Raw genomic sequence first — 20,304 nt, 5'->3', positions numbered from 1 at the left:
TTGATCGCCAAATGTTTCTGTTTAGATTAGCTGTTGACCCACTGTCACTGCCTGATGTGACGTAATGAACAACTACCCCAGATCATAACTTACCCACAATCATAGACCACCCCACTCTGAGAAACCTCATCTGTTTAAGCTGCTGCTCGTGGCTGCTCATGGTAACCTTTCCTTTGTCCACCTGTGGAGTCATAGCGCCATCTTGTGTCTTAAGAAATCTCCTTCAAACTCTATCACATCTAAGTCCTTTTGAAAAGATCACGTTACCTGAGATGTCAGAGCCTGGTCTCCTTTATTCAGAGGAGCTTTTTGTATGCTATCCAAAGTAAAGAGGCCCATCAGTATGTGGACCTGAAGGAGATGCAAGATCAGCAATTTTGGTAGATTCTTAAAAATTAGGAATACATTGGTGTGCTCGCTAAGAAAGAAAAAAGGTCAAAGAGGAAAATTTCTTTTGATAACATGTAACCAAGTCAGTAATTCTCTCAAAGAGGTAAGCGTTGCATTGTTAAAATCTACACGAGACACATGCACGTGAATGAGAGTATCCCGGATTTATCTATAAGATGCAAACCACTGGCAGTGGTTAACAACTTAAAGATGAGACTTTTACATAAAACATCAATATAAAAGCCTGCCCAGTTCCTCATTAAGATTGCCTCACTCCACACCTTCATAGAGTAACTTTATATTTTCATTAATACGAGTTAAAATTTCTGTTTGTGGAGAATAAGACTTGATGAAACCAGGATGGAGTGTGAGCGTGCATGGTTGTTTGTCTCGTTTGTCTCTGTGGCGCAGACTGGACAGGACTGGCGGCCTGTCCAGGGTGTACCCCGCCTCTCGCCCATTGACTGCTGGGATAGGCTCCAGCCCCCCCGTGACCCGACCGACGGATTCAGCGGTATAGATAATGGATGGATGGATGGAAACCAGGATGGAAAATGAAAGAAAGTGCCCATGATCCAAAGCATTTCAAATTATCTTAGACATGGTAGAGGCAAATGTACTGTATGGTTTGGGAATTTATGGCTGTAAATTAAACTAGTTAATTTGTTTTTTACTGTTGAAGTAAGAACTGATAGAAGCAGCATATTCAAAACTACTAATAAAATGAAAGAAGAGGTATGCACTCATAACAGTAATCATACATCACTTATGATCCATTACATCTGCAGAAACCCTGTCCACTAGATTTATTTTCCCATTTCCTTTTACTTCTGCCTTGTGCATGGTTTTGGCTTGCTTTTTTGTTTCTGCCAACAACCAATAATAGCTTGAAGAGTACTAAAATAATCACAATATCGTGAAAGGGATTGTCTCTCTGCTCTGCTCTTTGTTTTCATGTCTGAATGTTTGCTGATCAGTGAATAATTGTTTATTTCTCAACTGTGTACATTAATTCAAGAACGTGCTGACATATTTTTTTAGTTTATGTGCAAAGTTACAAAAAAAAACAATAAATATTTATAATCCAGAATTATCGCATGATGACAGTTTTTAGATGTTTGCTGTGGTCACCAAACGGTAATAGATCAAAATATGTATATCTGCTGGAAACCCAATCATTTTATCTTGCGGCTATATTTGTTGTTCAGTTTTGGATCCTGTTTAAAGGTGAGGGACTAAAAAAAGAGAAATGTCTGTGATTATTAAACGTTTACAGTGAATTAATGGATTAAAGTCACACTGAAGTCACATCTTTATTCTTTTTTTCCTCATATCCATTATCCATGACACAGTGAGGTGAGGGAAAATGATAAAATCTGGTCACTAACTAAATACTAAATGCCAAAGTGTATGTCCTACACACACAAATGTGAACGCTGTTCCACATAGAGTCCTGTCTAAACTTAACACAGTATTTGGGCGACAGCAAGTATATATTCCCATTGCAGGAAAGTGAGTTGTATTGCAACCAAGGTGTTGCCCGCTGGTGTCATGCAACATAAAATATTTAAGTTTCTTAATGTGTGTGTTGTTACATTTGAAATGATAAATATAATGATCACAGTCAGGTTTTTTCATGCTTTTTTTCTGTAATCATGTGCATGAATGAGGCATAATTCTATCTGTTTTCACTTGACTGTTTATGTCTCCAGGGTAAAGCAGGTATTCCAGGGAGCGCAGGGGAGAGGGGGCCCCACGGTGAACCAGTAAGTATACTTTCTTCCGACTCTGGCATAGATGTGGTTGTTTCAGGAAACGACAAACAAGCCCACACACTGTGAAAAACAGCTTGTCTGGAATCTGGCTGGGGGGAGAATGCACAGAATGGTAATTGCTGACAAAAGTTTCACGATGTGGAAGCTGTCAGAGTTGGTAATAATAAACACCTGAGAAACTTTAATGTGGATCATTGCAAAAAAAGTAGATAACTGTTTATGGATAGCATATGTAACTAAAAATGTAATTTTGTATCGCTTCCCACTCTGTGCACCTCACCAGTGAGGGATCCCTAACCAGTGAGGGATCCCTCACCTATGTATTCCTTCTTGGGTTATTCTTCAAATTCTTGATTTTCCTGGAAATCCACCAACTGCTCAGGGGCATAAAGAATGTCAAACAATCAGATGAAGTTATTTATTAGTGAGCGCTTTTAATAAACCGAGAAGCACTGTTTATCTTATTAGTCTCACTTTCTGTTTGCTGGTTTTAGTGTTCCTATTGCAGACGTTCTGAGGTCTCAGTTTTCTTTTTCTGCATACTAAAATGTTTAATAAGAAGTGTTCATTCTGTTATTAGTAACTGAGGTGTGTGTTATGTCTGCTCCGGTATTTTATTCATCCTCAAGTCCAGTGATAAGATCACTGTATCGCTGCGTTAGTGCCCTTTAAGCATGGAATGATGGCAACTTTTTTTGTGTGCAGGGACTCAAAGGACCTCCTGGAGAGCCTGGACCTGATGGAGAACAAGGACCTGAAGTACTTTACCTTAAAAATGAACCATTACAGAATTTATCAGTTTTATGATCAAGCAATACTGGGGTTTAGAGATGGCACTTTTATGCACACTGTGTGTACAAATGAAACACTTCTCACTTATTCCCTTCCTTTCTCTCACTAATCCTTGTAGGGGGTTCCAGGTGTAGAGGGGGAACCTGGTGCCGCCGGAGAGCCAGGGTTAACGGTCAGTAACACATTGCCGTTTTTTTTTCATCATCTCAGAAAACTTGAGGAGCTTCTGCACCCATCAACCTCTAATAATATGCACAGCCATGTTTGGACTTGACAGAACAGTCGTCTGGTTGTAACACCTGTTTATACGCTTAGTGTACAGTGCAGGAGGGCTGAATGGAATCCATGAATGTGTTGGACCCCCAGTAAACTCTGTGTTGTGTTTTGTGTCACTGCAGGGTGGTGTTGGGCCTCCAGGAGCTGAAGGAGAACAGGGACAGGAAGGAATCAGAGTGAGTGATTGCAAATTATCCACTTATCCCTTTCTTTAGTTTGTTTGGTTAAAGATAAGCCCTTTGTATATTTACACTATATCTTCATTTTCTGACAATGACGTTTAATTAACCTGCCAGAAGAAAATAAAACTATTAAACTGTATTTGTCTGAAGAATAGAAATGTGCACTGTAAATGTAAGATGTACGAAAAGGGAAGCCGGTGTGAAAGAACCTTAAACCTGCATTTCTTTCCTAAAGGAAAGCAGGGGGCACCTGCTGTGGTTGAAAAAAAATCTGACCTGGTAATACATAGACAAATAACTTTTGAGCTTGCTCAATTAATTACCTCAGTGGACATTTTTCTTAAGGACTTATGGTGTCAGTCAAGAATATGGCAGGACATCTTTCAGGGTGTTCCTCCCGTGTTTTTGACAAGTCAGTACGGTATAGAACAATAGAAAATTGAAGGCTTTAGAACAGCAGTCCATTAGCCAACCGGTAACATCACGTGACTGTGGCTATCTTTTATAGATAGTAATGTATATGATGAACACTAAAACTGCTTGAATTTTTCTTACTTGAAACTTTGACCAGAGGGTCGCGACAGATCTGTTCAGGCTGGTCTGAGCTTCTCTGTCTTTGTTTTTAGCTTTATAAGTAATCAGTTGCTTTGCTCAGGCAAGCCAGTTGAAAATTATACATGTTTCTTATATATTTAGGGGAAAAAAGCTGTGCATATTGTTCTACTTTAATTTGTGCAGGATTTGGGATGCTAACAGCAACAGCTCTCTCCAGTCATAGCCTACCTGTTTGCAAAAGTGAAGAGATTTTGTTGTAAATTGTAAATTGTAACTTGTTTATAGGGTCCTCCCGGCCCACCTGGCGAAGATGGCCCTCAAGGGAAAGATGGAGCCAAGGTAAACAAAGAAAACCCTTGTTGTTTTAACTTATCTTCACTCCTTTTTAACAATGGTAGGAGGGCGTTTTCAGTGTACTGACATGTTACACAGGGTCGAAGTGATGCAGAATCTTAAATTAGTCCGCTCAATTTAACACTTGATTTGGGTGGGATATAAATACTAAAAAAGAAAAAAAACTCTATTCTACTGGGGTAAGATTTTGGATGGTCTTCTTCACTGACCAAGCTGTTGGTTACATATAATAATATAATTTCACTCTCTGTGTGTCCTTGTCTCTATCACACTGTCAGGGTGAGCCTGGTGACCGTGGGCCAGTTGGAGAACCAGGGGACAGAGGGATAGAAGGAGACCCTGGGCCCCAAGGACCGCCCGGAATTCCTGGGAAACTGGGCTTTCGTGTAAGTTCAATTTTTGTCTTCAAACTTGGAAGTGCTTTAACCTTAACGCAGCCCTATTTAGCGGTTTCAACACATCTGACAGGAACATCCCAGTAGGTGTCAGAGTTGTCTTCAACAAAGACTTTTTTCTGCAGGGTCAATAAAAGGTACTGTGTCATAGATTTTGGTTGTCCAGCACTACCTGACAGCTGTCTGAGAAAGTTGTAGCCACGTGCATGGTCTGTATTGAAATACACATGCAGGTCAACTATTTCCACATGCACTTCAGGGTACAGAAAAGGAGTAGGAAGCGAAAGCAGTCCAGTTGAAACAAACAAAAAAAGAAAGAAAACAAAAGGGGAGAAAAATCTGATGATGTTTAAAAGCAACTTTGTAGTTTTGGGATCTGCTGGTTCATTGTTTTATGAGGTATGTCTACAACATGACTCTGATAACCTGAATGTACAACAAGAACAAACAAACAGAACAAGAGGAGACAAGAAAGCAAAATATCAAGTTTTTCACATAGTGGTTGGAGTTTAGAGATGAATAGACGAACTCCTCTGAATAAAAAAAAAAAGATTTGGTGTATGTTACTGAATTAGTCTCTTTTATAGGGACCAGAAGGAAAACTGGGTTCTCCAGGAAACAGAGGCCGACATGGAAAGAAGGTAAGGACTGTTCTTGTATCCACTTTTATGTTTCATTCTATGTCTGTTTTTTGTATTGTCAGCTTTCAGTTTAAAGGATAGCTATAATAATAATAATAATTTGTCAGTGTTGCTACTTTTCACACTCAAAGGAACTTTTTAATCTCTGCAGGGAGAGAAGGGTCCTCCAGGCCTTGCTGGTGAGATTGGCCCTCGAGGAGACATTGGCCAGCCAGGAGAGCCGGGGCTGAAAGGTGCCAGAGGAACTCGAGGCACACCTGTTAGTTCCCATTCATACTCTTTCTTTCATCTAGTCCTCTTCCAGAATCAGGCTACAGCTACAGCAAAGAGAAAAGTGACTTTATTTACTGTTGAAAATTTAAGAAGTCGTGAAAGTATGAGTGATGGATCACCTCTGGAAAGTTTAGCATGAAATGAGCAAAGTTGCAATATGAATTAGTCCCTTAAAAATGATGCAAGCTACTGAAACTCACAAAGAGAAACTGATTTGTCATCAATGTGAATGTTTCTATTATTTTTTTGTTTATGTTTTTTAAACGATTTCATGACCTTCCAAAGGAAATTTAAAAGTTTTAACCATGTAACATAAACAAAAGCACAGATTTAAACTAAGAGACCGATTTCATCAACTTGATGATCAAAACAAAGTATTATTTACCATGAACTGCACTTGTTTTCTAATCTAATCAACTATTATGATAGAATAGTGTAGATGTATATATTTAACATTTTAAGGCATGTAGAGATTATGTCAGTGGATGGCTAACAGAGAGGAATTGTGGGGGGTTGAATTAATGCCTTTCCAGGGAGAGAGGGAGGGAAGATATTTGAGTTTTTATTCTTTAGTGTGAAAACCTCCAAGCAAACCAAATCTAAGCAATGGCAAGAAGAGAGGATGCAGTCCTCACAGCAGAACTACAAAGTGTCTGCTTATAGTCTTGTCTACTTAAATAAATAAAAAAAAGCAACATCAATGATTTGTTAGTTCATTTAGCCTTTTCTGCTTTGCTTCCAGGGTCAGCCCGGAATCATGGGAATGGAAGGGCAACCAGGACTGCCAGGATATCCAGTGAGTTTTTCATGGTGCTAGTTTTAAGAGAACTGCTACATATGCATTCATATTGAACAAAACACAAGGCATATGTGCACAATGTATACATTTAGAATGAAAATACATTTACTCGCGAATAAATTGTAGATGTTTCTGATCTGAGTCTGCTCTGAATTCTGCTCACATATTACAAACTGGGGTTGCATGTGCATAACTTTGAAAGGAGAAACCTGGTTTTCCTGGTATAAGCTTAAGTCATAACTGTTGTTGGTTTTGTCAGACTTAAAGCTTTACATACATATTTCAAATTAACACAGTTGTCTGACGTGCTGAAAACACCCCTACCATTTTTATATGCTCCACTATGTTGTGTGGTTATCCTGGAAACCTTTACAAGCAGAATGTGAACATCAAACAGAGGTGGAATTGAACATGGTGAAATCTACATACGAAATAATGTGAGCAATTTCACAGTTTGATCAATGTCAAGAATGCTGGCCTTAGATTTGCATAACTTGAAGAGTCTTTTTAACCATTTTTGTGAATGTGTCATCTGACCACAAATCCTCAATTGACTGAACATTTAAAATTCTTTATAGAGAGTCTTGTTTATATTAAACAGCTCTGTTTAATAAGTTGACTGCTGGGATAGGCTCCAGCCCCCCCGCGACCCGACCGACGGATTCAGCGGTATAGATAATGGATGGATGGATGTTTAATAAGTTGACAGTCCTCACAATGTGTTATTCGTGATTTCATGATGTACAATAACCATCTTTCTTCTGCTCTTTTAGGGGCACCCCGGCAAGCCCGGGCCCATTGGACCTCCAGGGCCCAAGGGTGAAAAGGTAATATGATTCTTGAACTAGCATTTTAAATAGAAGTATTTTCAAAACTGAATTAGTAGCTTTGCTTCAAAGTTCTGTCTTGTTTCAGAATTTTCTGTCCACTGTATAGACATGTATTTGTGATTGTGTCCATATTTGGTCATATTCCAGGGTTATCCAGGCGAGGACAATAAGACCCCGGGACCACCAGGGCCCTTAGGTGAACCAGTAGGTCTTGCTTTCCTTTAAACTCTGGGTTCTAATCACTCCTCGTGCTGTTTAATCCAAATAATATGAATACAAGAACGTGTTTCTTCCCCTAAGTCTATGATCCAGATGGACTCAGTTCTCAACTTTAGTTTCTCAGCTGCAGACTCAGCTTTAAGTTAAAAAAACATCATAATTAAAGGGTCACATTTAAACTTAGCTTTGCTCTTGTTCTGACCCAAGTGTGTCATCGTTATGAATTTAATACTTGGTCTAATATCCAAAGAAAATAAGGACAGATCAATGAGTCTTAGCAGGGTGGAAAGGTTGCTGTATCATTATTTCTATGATCTTTGAGAAATATTCTCCAACCCCAGATACAGCAATTGATGACTATTGAGACAAGCCTACACTGCATCAAGTCAAGGTCTCTGTGTAGGAATTGATTACCACCTTACATATCAGTAGTACTGGATTATAAAGATTTGTAGTACATAAATTGAGGAATACAGTGACAGCCTCTGTTTTGTTGCAGCCTGAGGAATGGCTGTTTTTGATTAGCTAGATATTAGCTAGATAGATCAATTGAAGCTGGGTATGTAAAAAGAAGACATGCATGTACAGTATGCATAATCATGTATTTGAATTAATGTCTACATAGGGGCCTCCTGGAGAAAAAGGAGAACGAGGAGAGCCAGGAGATGAAGGATATCAGGTGAACAAAATCTTTAAATCGATATAAAGACACATTCATTCAGGGTGCTTATCTGCTTGATTGTTTTATATCGTTTGATATCTGTGCATTCTGAAACAAGACTCCCAAATTCTTAGCAATACAGCTGAAATAATTTGGTCATTTTATGCCCCTCAGGGCTTTTATCAGCTGCTCAACAGTTTTAGGAATTCATATTTAATATTCCTCAACAGGGCCTAGACTTCAGGCAAATCATTTTAGCACCTAGACTTAGACTATGGAGCCATTCTGGCACAACAGATGCAGAATGTGGTTTGACTTTGTAGTGTTGAAATGAGCAAAGCCTTGGCTAAAAAACACGTCCCGGTGCCAACAGATCTTGTTCCAAAACGGTTGCTTTGTGCACTAATGCATCACCATACCATCACAGATGCAAAGATTTAAACTGTGTGCTGATAACATGCCAGATGGCCCCTCCCCCAATCTAGTCCAATCAGTCCACAGCACATATTTTTGCTTTCACATGCAGCAGCATGGTTTTTGGCATGAAGACCTTGCTTTTGCTTTTGCGAGCATAAGTTAAGTAGAACTACAGCTTATCCGAACTGAGTATATTCAAATCTTAAACATGTCATTTCAGGGCCACATAGGTACCATTGGATCTCGTGGGCCAGTTGGACCACAAGGGTCACCGGTAAGTCAGCAATTGTTCAGAAAACACAGAGTTGATCCACTTTATAGTAAGAGTACTATATCTGTTGGTTTTTGCATTTGCTACAATGTTCAAGCATTGTAACTATAAATGGTTCTGTAAAATTATTGACAGTATTAGAGAGAAAAAAACACATTTAAATCACAATCATTCTCTCAAGTTTTAATTTAAACTCCAAATATGATACCTCATATTATAATAAGGAGCAAACTACATCGTCTTGGAAAGTAAAAATTTTGTCCCCAGTTTGTTTCAATCACAAACCTCACAAAATGTACAGGCTCAGATAAATTAGGGCTTAATTCCATGCATCCTCATTATGGATCATCAAAAAAAAAAACAGAATAAAGATAACACATTTTTGTGTTGTTTTTTTCTCCTTTGTGTATGTTTTTCCTTGCATTGTTCAGGGATCACCTGGCCACCCTGGAGAAGCAGGGCAAAAAGGAGAAAAAGGAGCCCCGGTGAGTCATTTCATATACATTACAGGTGGATCAGGCCATAACTGTGTACATCAAATTGTATATATATATATGACTAAAAGTGCAATAAGTTATTATAAGCTGAGTGTGGAGGAATTTTAGTCAAGGAGAACAAGCTGGTGGTAAAAGCGATGCTATGCAGTGGGGATTGGAAAGAGACTTTGAATGCACACCTTGTCGTGGCTGCCAATTATTTTTTTTAACCTTAGATAACAGATTACCTTTCAGTGAAACATTCTTTCTTGAAACAACAGGCTTGCTTTTATAGCCATCACATTTAGACCCTGAGACCTAATTGCCTGGCTGTATTTCCCCTTTTTAATAACTATTAACCTCTTCATTCAGGCTCCATCTAACTTTATTAGTGAAGTTTTACAGATTTTCTGATATCACTGACTTTCTTGTTTGCAAAACTATATAACCAATTCACATACTATGGCTGTATTTCTCTTAGTTTTAACACAAGGGGTATAAATTGAGTTTGTGAAGGACTTTAAAATACAACACATTCAGAAACACTGAATACTCACAGTAGTAGTGTGAACGGGAACACTGGAGATTGTTGAGGTCAGGTGTCTTTCACAAAGCTTTTATGGTAGGTATTCACTCTGAGGCTGCACATAAAGTAATTGTTAAAGAACGTTTTATGCATTTTGCTTCCATGGCTTTAAATCCTGCACATGTTCATAATGGAGAAGTACTGTGACACTGGTGCCTGATGAGCTTTACTCAAATCTCAGATACTTTTTTATGACTTATCCAAATGAGGTGTTGGACATATTGTTAACAGATTATATCGCTTATATCACTTTGAAGTTGTACACTGAGTAAAGTATAGAAACATTCCAAAATGTAAGTTTCTTTTAAGAGTTGTATATGGTTTTTAATCTTCTTGCATGTTTTATTTTTCCTCTTTCGTGTATGTGTTTTAGGGTTCAGCTGGAAATAAAGGAGCGAGAGGTCTGACGGGAGCCCCTGGCAGTGAAGTGAGTGTTACATCAATTCAGCCAATTGTCTGAATCATAGAGAAACAACAGTATGAGGAGCAACTTTTTACAATGAGCAGATGTGTGGTGGTTAAACTGCTTGTTTCAGGGAAACTGTTATGATGTGAGGTAGAAAAGGTGGTGGACCCAAACAAAGTGACAGTAGATAAAAGCAAACAAAAAGATTTAATGACTTACAAAAGGAACTGTAAGGGCTGAATAACCACGGCAGTCCTTCAGCAAACATTCAGAAATCCTAAAACTAAAGTTCAGCTTTGTCATGCAAATGTCAGTTAAGTGCAGTTCATAGTCTCAGAAACCTCAGTGCTTGAAGAAATTAGAGAAACAATTTCAGTGGCTCTGTTTTGGCTTGTGCTGATAAGTGTAAATGGCACTCGGTCTGAGATAGTTTGAATAACATTGTCATTTTCCAGGGCCCAAGTGGGTCACCAGGACTCAGGGGATTGAGGGGTTTTCCAGGGCCTGATGGTTCCCTAGGACTGACTGGGTTACCAGGACTACCGGGAAAACAAGGGCGACAGGTATTCAGTGACATTATCTTTGTCTTCAAGTTTCTTTGCTGATAAAAAATAAGCCTCCTTGAGCTCAGTTGACATACTAGTTTTTTATCGGCATTTACAATGAAGTACTTTGTCTTTAGCTACTCTTAATTTCCTTATATTTTGCTTCCAATGAACCAGACTTTCCTCTTCTTTCTTTTTTCTTGGACATTGGCTGCCTTTGAACTAATTTTCAGTCAATCAGAAAAATCTGAGGGTTTTTTCGTTTGGCAAGCCACTTGACTCTAACCAAATAATTATTTCAGCATGAAAAGCCACTCAAACTCAAGCGACAAACCATTGTTGTGTCTACACATAACATTTTGCACAGACAAGGGGATTTTCAAAGATCTATTCGCCAATAGTGATTGCATGGTGTGCACTGTTTGCAATTTTGAGGAAAGTGGACAAATGGAAGACACAAGCAGAAGTGTTAGGCCTAAAAATATATATATCTACAATAGATAAACAGCTGTAGAAATTAAAATGGGGGGGGGGGGGGGGGAATCCAGCAAAGAGCTGACACAGGACCTGAGAAATGCATCTAAACCTTAAGCTGATCCATCTACTGTTCACTGAAACATCATCAGAAATGGTCTCCATGAAAGGATGGCTGACAAGAAGCCATTCTTAAGGAAGGGAATCAGGGAAAAAGGCTGAGGTATGCCAAATTACACAAGATTTGCACTTAAAACCAGTAGCAACAGGTCTTATGGGGGGATAAATCCTCCCCAGAGCCCAGACCTAAACATTATTAAAGCAGTGTGGGATCATCCTGACAGAGAACAGAACAAAAGCTAGCCAACATCCAAAGAAGAGCTTTGAAACATCCCTTAGAAAGCCTGGAGACCTATTCCTTAAGACTACTTACAGAAATTACAAGAAAGTTTGTCTAAGAGGGTGCATACTGTGTTTAGGATTAAGGGGGATTTACAAATATTGACTTTCACGTTCATTAGAATTGTTCAACTCTGTTTTTGCCACATGTACTGTATTTCCAGTTAGCACATTTCAACAAACCCCATTTTCCTTGGCAATAGATAAAGAAATGAGTGGCAGTGTAAGACTTTTTCACAGTATTGTGTATGTTTGTTGCATAATAAAAGTCAAAGCTCATTGGTATGGTTTTGCTTAAAACTATAAATGTAGATGACAAAATCATTTCATAACTAATTCCTCTAACAGGGCATTTCCGTTTTCTTAATGTAGTGTTAAATCTCCATTTTATATATCCTATGACACTGTGTGCTGTATTTGACAGATTTGGCAACCAGTGCAGCATTGCAATACCCCAAAAGTGTACATGTGGAATAAGTTCAGTATTTTCAACTAAAGACTACTACACATTATTTTCCCTTATATGCAACATTCCACCCGACTATAGATTCATTGCTAACCTTAGCACAGGTCCTCAATTTAACTGCATTTCAGAGCACAGCTCTTTCCTTGAGCTGCTTAGATTTATTTTTTTATGACAAAGTCTATGTTTGTCTAATGATGACATGCCATGTTTGATTTTATTGGCCTCTCCTGGTTGCAAAGCAGTGGGTTTATTTAATTAGGTGTGCAGCCGTACTGGAGGATTTCATACACTAATGTGTCGATCCTTTGCAGCCAAAAGCTGGAAAACCAAGTCCTCCTGTATGGATTTAATTTACAATGTTGCATGAATGTCGTCTTATGTTGTCCGCTCGTGTTTCTCAGTTAGATTGAATTTATGTTGTATGTCATCGTCATTTTCATAACTTTACCTTTCCTAAGACACACAAAGTGCAGATGCTGTCAATTTGAAAACGCTGCTTTGTTTCAGTCTCAGATACATAGATGTGTTTGGCAATACAATGTTTTCCTAGGCTAAGTGTTTGCTTCATTAGTCTTGTAGTTTTAGGGCACTGCTCTACTGAGGCAGGGCTTTTCACAAACCATTCATTATGGTCTCGGCGGGAAAGACTGTCGGAAAACTATTTCGAATTTGTCATTACATCCTTTCTTTGTGACAATAAAGAAGTTGCCAGGTTTCAAAATCTTTTCAGCACAGTCTTCAATCTCTTTCTCTTTGTAGATTCCCATAGTAATGCTAATACTCTTGTAAATTTGTCCTTATTTGGATAGTAGTTGTGAAAAGAAAGAAATACCTTTGAAGAAGGCCTTTTTTATTGAATGGCTGATTCAGATCCATGCCTCGTGCGCTGGTCTGTACAAAATTTAACAATCCTTTTTTTCAAGAGATCCATTTAATCTGAATCAGGTGTGTTGAAGCAGGGAAATAAAACAAACTAAATACTTGTGTAAACGTGATGTTTAAAGATATGATACTTTTTTCTTACAGATCTTTTGTTATTGTTATACATTGCAACATTAAGGAAACTTTGGGAATAGACTTTACATCTTAACATCAATTCTAATAATGGACAGGATGCCAATGAGTTTGTAACATATGAATTAAATGTGTAATTTGAAACTTTTGACCACACTACTTAAAATTTCACTTCATACGAATGAAGAGAAGAAATGAACACAGTTCCTCCCCTCAGAAATCCTCGACAATTTAATTTGTGGCTTGAATTAGTAGTTTTTACCATTCATATGTCTATATTTTATGTTTATGCATTTGGCAGACGCTTTTATCCAAAGCGACTTACAGGTAGGCAGGTAGGGTAAGGGGGTCTTGCCTAAGGACCCCTACTGGAGGGAGTACCTTTCATGCAGGGGATTTGAACACAGGTCACCTACACGAAAGGTGGCAATGTAGTGTAACACCAGAATTGCACACACATCTGGTTTTAAACCAGATGTAAACCAGATGTAGTGCAATTCAATACAAAATGTAATACCTCGGTCCTCTTTAAGAGACATATACCGCTCATGTTTAGGGGCTTCTAACGAGCTCTGTATGTCCTACTGTAAGCCCTCTTCAGCATCTCCCATTGCTGCTGTTTAGGTACTTATGTGTGAGGGTATATTTGGTCAGTTTTAATTAAATCTCCCAGTGATTTTATTAAGCTGAAAGATTGTGGCTTTTTCTGATTTAAGACTCCCTCAGCACCTGCAGATTTTGGGTTTCATCCAGAAAAACTGCAGTGGTATAATTCCAGCCTGGTTTTTAACTTGTCAGCTCCCCTTAAAGTGACTGAGGAACGAAAGCCATATGTTAGATGACGGCCCACTTGGTCTGTTATTCTTAAATCAGTCTCTCCCTTCTGCCTCATCACGCTGCTGATGGGGCAGGAAACCGCTGAGGTCTGCCATGTGAGAAGGCAATTCAGAGACAAGCAGTCACGTTTATGGGGGCACTTTGTGGACACACAATAGCAGCCATTTTAGTGGTACGATTTTAGAAATGTTTTTAAAGATATTGAACACCAAAATTGAACAATTGAAAAATAAATGGTGACAATATTCCATATACTTAAGCTTTGCTAGCTTTAGTTTTTATAGAAGGTTCAGCACACACACAGACAGTTATTCCGCAGTCCAGTTTTTTCACTTTGTTAATATCCTAAGAAAGATCTTTGTTTGATATAGTGTGTCACTGACTGCTAGAAAACATTTTGTTTCTGGTCATGTCAGAGTGACACCTGTAAAAGAACAAGTTATGAACACAAGAAACATCCAGATCTTGAACTCAAATGAGAATCAGATGTGGAGCACCAGTAAACAAAGTTTTAATGAGCAGCTGCTTTGTTTTGGCCTTCTTTACTCACGCAAAGATACACAAAGACACTCGGGAATCGGCTTCATGGTGTACCACTGCTCACCAGCCAGGTGTGGTTAACGTTCCAATAAATTTAGTGCAGTACTGAAGGCAGTGAGGAAGAAAGATGCTGTACATCTTTTGAAAAACGTCCCTTTCAAAGCGGTTTCACAGCTTTTTTTGTGGCCTTAAACATACAAATCTTGTTTTTGGGAAAACTCCATCTCCATTTCCTTTAATCCATAAATTGTTGAGGGTACTTGTATGGAAAAGTGTTTATTGTGTAAAAACATCATTTTAATATCACTATACTGTTAATTTCACATTTTTATATTCACACAGGGTCAGAGAGGCTTGGTGGGACAAGAGGGTCCTGCTGGTCGTCCTGGCCCCAGAGCGGAAATTGGACTTCCTGGACAACCTGGAGAAATAGGACCGCCTGGTCAGAGGGTAAAATAAATAATACTGAGGAAGATCTCATTTATTCTAAATGGTTCTTGTATGTCATGACATATGAAAACATTTCTTTGAATTCAATATTTTTACAAGTTGTGGTAGCATCTTTACTATATGACTATTAATTGCTCAGGGAGAACTTGGTCTGCCAGGAGAGAGAGGAGCCCCTGGAATGAAAGGCATGGAGGGGGCTGCAGGTGACCAGGGCAGGAAAGGTGATCCAGGACCCAAAGGACAGTCAGTGAGTACAAACAAGTCTTTGATTAAAATAAAGCTTTTTATCCAGAGTCCAACATAGCTGTTTATCAATAAGGGCACTTTGTGGCTGTTTGTGAAAATCATCATGTGACAATTTCCTCCTTTATGTGATTTATTTTCAATGTAAAACCTTTTTATGCACAGATTCATAGATATAGCTCTAAAGGTCATTTAGGTGTCATGTCTTTCACACATTTTCATCTATTTTCCATTATGTAGAAGTCACTTCATTGCCCATGTTAAAATCATCCCATGGAATGTACTTGTTAAAACTGAGTTTTTAAGCTTGCATGTTTTCTTAAACACCTCTCTAAATATAGCTGCAGGGCTCTATGTAAGTGATATATAGTGGGTACAATGTGTATGTGATACCTTTCACACTCAGTGGAGGAAAAAAGATTGTTTGGGCTAGACCAGGAATGGAAACGTTCCACCTGGCAAGGCCAGGTTATGTAAGATCTGCACACTCCAACATCTTAAAAAAAGAAGTGCTCCAATTTACTTATGTAACTCCTCAAAGTAGGAAGAAAAAAGAAGCACAACATTCAATCCCCCACACTCCCCTCCTTCCAGTAGTTATATCCACTGACACTCATTAAACAGAGAGGAGACTCAGGCCCTTGGGTCAGATCGCTTTACATTTTTCAGTGAATACAGTTTCTCAGCCAAAGAAACTGGTTTGAAAATCGAGCTGTCCAAAGGATGTGAATGATTGGCTGCACAAACACGCTGTCTGCCCACCTGGATAACAGACATTGCTCAGACACAGAAAAGGATACAGGCAACCCTTTCTAGAGTGTGTGAACAGAAAGGTATGCAAATGTGTGTTGGGGCTGTTGTAGATGGAGATACAAAGCCCATGTCTGTCCAAGTTCCTCTGCAAAGGACAAGAATATATTTTTAAAGGCCAGCAAACTGTGTCCCTTTTGTGTCTTGGACTGGAGTCAGGACCTGAGTGGTACCAGTTTCCAACCCAGGAGTAATATGTCTAAGTCGAGCCCACTTTTTTTCTAGACATGGTGGAGAAAATTGCATAAATGTAACAATTAAGTTCTTACTTCCCCGTAGTCTTATTGAAAGGCTTCTTGGAGTTGATATGAGGGCTGCTATTTCTTTTAAATATTTTTTGGGGCTTTTTATGCCTTTAATGGACAGGATATTTGAAGAGAGAGACAGGAAGCAGAGAGAGGGGGAATGACATGCAGTAAAGGGCCGGCGCCGACTGCAGAGAGGACTGTGGCCTCTATACACGGGGCGCCTGCACAACCCACTACGCCACCAACCACCCGGGAGCTACTATTTCTCTGTGCTATAGAAAATGCTGGTTTCTACAACTTTTTTTTATCGCAATCTCATTATCAATGGACATGAGGATTTGCACATTGAATTTATATCAAATCTATGAAGAAAACGTTTTGGGTAAGACTGTCTTGTAGACTTCTGTTGTCTTTGAATCTACTGTGTCAATATCAGAAGCCTCTGGACATAAACATTTCATGCAGAACAAATTAATGTATCTTTTTTTTTTTAAACAGTAACTTATTTTGAAAAATAAATATAAAAGAACATAAATTAGATTCCTCATGACTAATTCCGTGGCCATCATCGTTCTCACAAGAAATTGAGTTGTTTGCGACTCAAAGGGTACAAAAGCATTTAATGAAGAAGTTACTTTGCTGCACATGCAGCTTGTGCTTTAACAGTTTTAAAGATCTTGTTTAAATATCCTATTCAAACACCTCTTAAAGAACATTCTGGTGATTTGACTGCTCTGTGGTTATTTGCATGTTTAGCATGGTTGTTAAAATGCTAAAACATCTGTCAGTTTCACAGATTCAGGTGCTTCACCTTGCAATGCCTTTTGTTTTTTACAGCTTTTCAGCTCCTGATTGTATTTTTGTACGGTGCTATTCGCCTTTTAAAAATGCTTTGAATTGTTCTTTGGTCTCTGTCACCTTTGAAATTTTTGGCGGTTGGTTTCCACTCTACCAACTGCAATGCTGAATCCGTGTAGTAAAACGTGTAGAAAGTAAAGTGTGTGCATATTGAGCAGATCCCACACTCTCCTGTCTAAACTGAAATAAAAGCCACTATGGCTCACAAAATCTTAACTATTAATGCAATGTTCACAGAACCCCGCATATATAGCTGTAGGTACTTTCTTAATATACAGCCATTATACATGTAATAATCATGTTTTCTATTTGTCCATAGGGGGAATCTGGAAATTTGGGGATGGTTGGTTTACAGGGCTTTCCAGGGCCAAATGTAAGAGAAAATAACTAACCAAGATTAATTATTTAAAAGATGATCAAATATAACAGAAAAGTTTTGAAATATATATATATATATACATATATATATATTTTCCTTCAACAGGGGCCAACTGGCAATTTGGGACTAAGAGGCTTCCCTGGCCCTAAAGGACCTATGGGTACTCTGGTAAGTTTTACCATGAGTCTAAACATTAAAAGGTGCTTTCTTCAGATGTGATACTAAACATCAAACCTCAGTCGTGGAATATGTTTTACAGAACCTTGCAAAGTTCACATATTTATACAGAATGTTAGAATGGAGAGCAAACAAACTGCTTTTCTTGATTCTTGAGGTACATAGAAAAGCAGTTTCATAATCTTTACTTGCTAAACCAGTCCATTAAAAAAACTGGGCATGAAGAACTGAGAATCTGCACCAATATGACACACATATTTGATTGTTGGCAACACCTTAAAGTCGTTGGCGACATTGTGACATTCACATTGTTTATTTAGTCTCAATCCTACTGTGTGTTTCAGGGATTCACTGGACCTGTAGGCCCTGAAGGAATGATTGGCCCGATAGGAAAACCTGTAAGTCTTATTTCTCTTGTGTGTGATCAGATTATGTAATAATAAGACAATTATTGCGAGACAAAAATCTGTTTTATTTACCTTTTTTTTCTTTACATAAAACCAGCCTGGTAACCATATATATAACTATATTTAACAATACAGGATGTGATAGAAAGCTACATATGTCTCTATGTTTTTTTCTTTTCCATAGGGGCCAAGAGGTCCAAAGGGAAGCAATGGTGAAATGGTAAGATTTAGTTCAAATCAGGTTTTGATATCTGAAAACTCTGTTAACATTGTCTGAACATGCAATAATACTGCATGTTTATCTAGCGCCTCCCTATTTGAGTGTGAAACTGAAAAATTCCTCACTGACAAAGCCTTGGCGGGCCACTTATCACAGGGCCACGTAAAATACAGATTGTTGGTGCTAAAGCGGGTACTGTAGTTGACTTAAGCTGGGCTGAAAAGATGCACAAATGATGTCTAGTTAATTTGTTTTTACAAGTGCACTAAAGTCACTAAGCATAGCTGTAACTCGGTATCTCCTGGATTGAGTGAGGCCTAACACACCTCTTAAATAAACATTGCTGGGGAAATTTCTTATCAAAATGGTTTGCATGGCTTACCACAGTGCAATGAACATAGTCACTTCTGTATGCTAGTTCCCAGTCTGTAATGTGAACTGTGGTTAGAGTCTCAGCTCAACCTGAATCCCTCTGCTATTTACACTACCACACATACAAGCTGTGTACACAACCTTAATCCTAGCCTTTCTTTCAAACATTGATGATGTGCATACTTTCACATACAAAGACTACCTAAAATCCTCAGGAAGGGACTTTTAAAAGTTAAGCTGCCACAAAAGTGTCAGTCAGAGAGGGTACTAAGTGACCACCTACAATATGATGTTTCCCCTGTTTCACATGAAAGAAGAAAAAAAAGATGACTCTCAACTTGTATTTTAAATCCATTTCTCTTTTCTGTGAAGCTTGTATTGAATTATTCAATGTACATTAGTTTTAAAGCTTTCATCTTAGCAGTATGTCTTTATCCATTTGATTGAACATTTTTGTGTAACATTTTCAGGGGCCTCAAGGACCAGAAGGAAATCCAGGACCCAGAGTAAGTGTTCACTTCAGTATCATATTTCAGTATTAAAGATACTGCATATATGCACACATTCAAGTATCTACTTGCAATGTGGCTGCACTGAGAACATTTCAACTTAAACATTGATGGCCAAAAAGAGAACTAACTGCAGATGGGAAATTTTTTCAACTTGTCATTCATTTAGCCTGTTTCTTTTCTCCTTCTTAGGGTCCTCCTGGTGCTCCAGGTCCAACAGTAAGTATATCAGTAATGCATACAAGCAAGAAAACTAGAGAGCAGGACTTAAAAAAAGCAGAGGATTTTGACAAAGTTAACAAATTTGAATGTCTCAGATAATCTGTTGAAATTTCATTTTACATTTCATTTAGCCAAGTGTCTTCATTTTCTTACATCTCTTCACTGCATTGTGGTTGTGGAGGTGCCTTATTGCAGCTCCCTTCTATCCTGAAACAGGACATGTGTGCCTTTCCTTGCTTCTATATATCTTTAAGAAAAGTGGGGGGAAAATTGAATCTATTTCTCTGATGCTAAAGCCAAGATATAATAAAGCCAAGAACCTGGTTCCAGTCTTATTGTAATGGGCTAGTGAATTTTGTTCAGTTGCACTGGCGAAGTGACCTGTAATAAACCTTTTGTGGCCTTGTAACACTGCTGTTTCTCTCCTCTCAACTTTATGGTAACTTCTGGATTACATGTAGCTCTTTGCTCTCTGAATAAACGTTTCTTGTTGGAATAAACCATAAAAATAACAACAGTATAACAGATTATTTTATTTACACACATTAAGTCATAACTGTGGTGTTTATTCGGAGTTGAATGTGTTACTCTCCACCTCTGCTACTAAAGTGTACTCTGACTGTAAACGTTTTCTCTGTAAACTGGATTATTTAAACTGGAATTTTTATACTGTTTTAATTGAAGTAAGTATATTGATTTAGAATTTTGAATCCACAGAGGCTGATTTATGATGACTCAGCTGTCTACAGTCTATCTGACTCCAATGCTGACCTGATGACAGAGGTAAATCACATAACACAGATGGATGAGTATGTGATTGATAAGCAGATTTGCTG

At 38.4% G+C, this 20,304-nt stretch overlaps 1 protein-coding gene across 1 annotated transcript in view; it reads left to right on the top strand.

The window, feature by feature from the left end:
• col24a1 (collagen type XXIV alpha 1 chain) overlaps positions 1-20,304 on the top strand; it is an 80,415-nt gene that overhangs the window by 57,592 nt on the left and 2,519 nt on the right. The window contains exons 32-56 of the mRNA XM_075485868.1: positions 2,103-2,156; positions 2,871-2,924; positions 3,076-3,129; positions 3,356-3,409; positions 4,256-4,309; positions 4,603-4,710; positions 5,307-5,360; positions 5,512-5,619; positions 6,376-6,429; positions 7,206-7,259; positions 7,410-7,466; positions 8,107-8,160; positions 8,780-8,833; positions 9,262-9,315; positions 10,266-10,319; positions 10,754-10,861; positions 14,916-15,023; positions 15,163-15,270; positions 17,502-17,555; positions 17,667-17,729; positions 18,083-18,136; positions 18,330-18,365; positions 19,208-19,243; positions 19,439-19,465; positions 20,186-20,251. Of these exons, the coding sequence (XP_075341983.1) occupies positions 2,103-2,156; positions 2,871-2,924; positions 3,076-3,129; positions 3,356-3,409; positions 4,256-4,309; positions 4,603-4,710; positions 5,307-5,360; positions 5,512-5,619; positions 6,376-6,429; positions 7,206-7,259; positions 7,410-7,466; positions 8,107-8,160; positions 8,780-8,833; positions 9,262-9,315; positions 10,266-10,319; positions 10,754-10,861; positions 14,916-15,023; positions 15,163-15,270; positions 17,502-17,555; positions 17,667-17,729; positions 18,083-18,136; positions 18,330-18,365; positions 19,208-19,243; positions 19,439-19,465; positions 20,186-20,251 (1,581 nt within the window). The remainder of the gene's footprint in view (positions 1-2,102; positions 2,157-2,870; positions 2,925-3,075; positions 3,130-3,355; positions 3,410-4,255; positions 4,310-4,602; positions 4,711-5,306; positions 5,361-5,511; positions 5,620-6,375; positions 6,430-7,205; positions 7,260-7,409; positions 7,467-8,106; positions 8,161-8,779; positions 8,834-9,261; positions 9,316-10,265; positions 10,320-10,753; positions 10,862-14,915; positions 15,024-15,162; positions 15,271-17,501; positions 17,556-17,666; positions 17,730-18,082; positions 18,137-18,329; positions 18,366-19,207; positions 19,244-19,438; positions 19,466-20,185; positions 20,252-20,304) is intronic.

This window comes from Odontesthes bonariensis, chromosome 15 (assembly GCF_027942865.1).
Source record: "Odontesthes bonariensis isolate fOdoBon6 chromosome 15, fOdoBon6.hap1, whole genome shotgun sequence".
Taxonomy (NCBI): Eukaryota; Metazoa; Chordata; class Actinopteri; order Atheriniformes; family Atherinopsidae; genus Odontesthes; species Odontesthes bonariensis.
The sequence above is the reverse complement of the archived record's forward strand: the minus strand, read 5'-3'. Positions and strand labels throughout refer to the sequence as shown.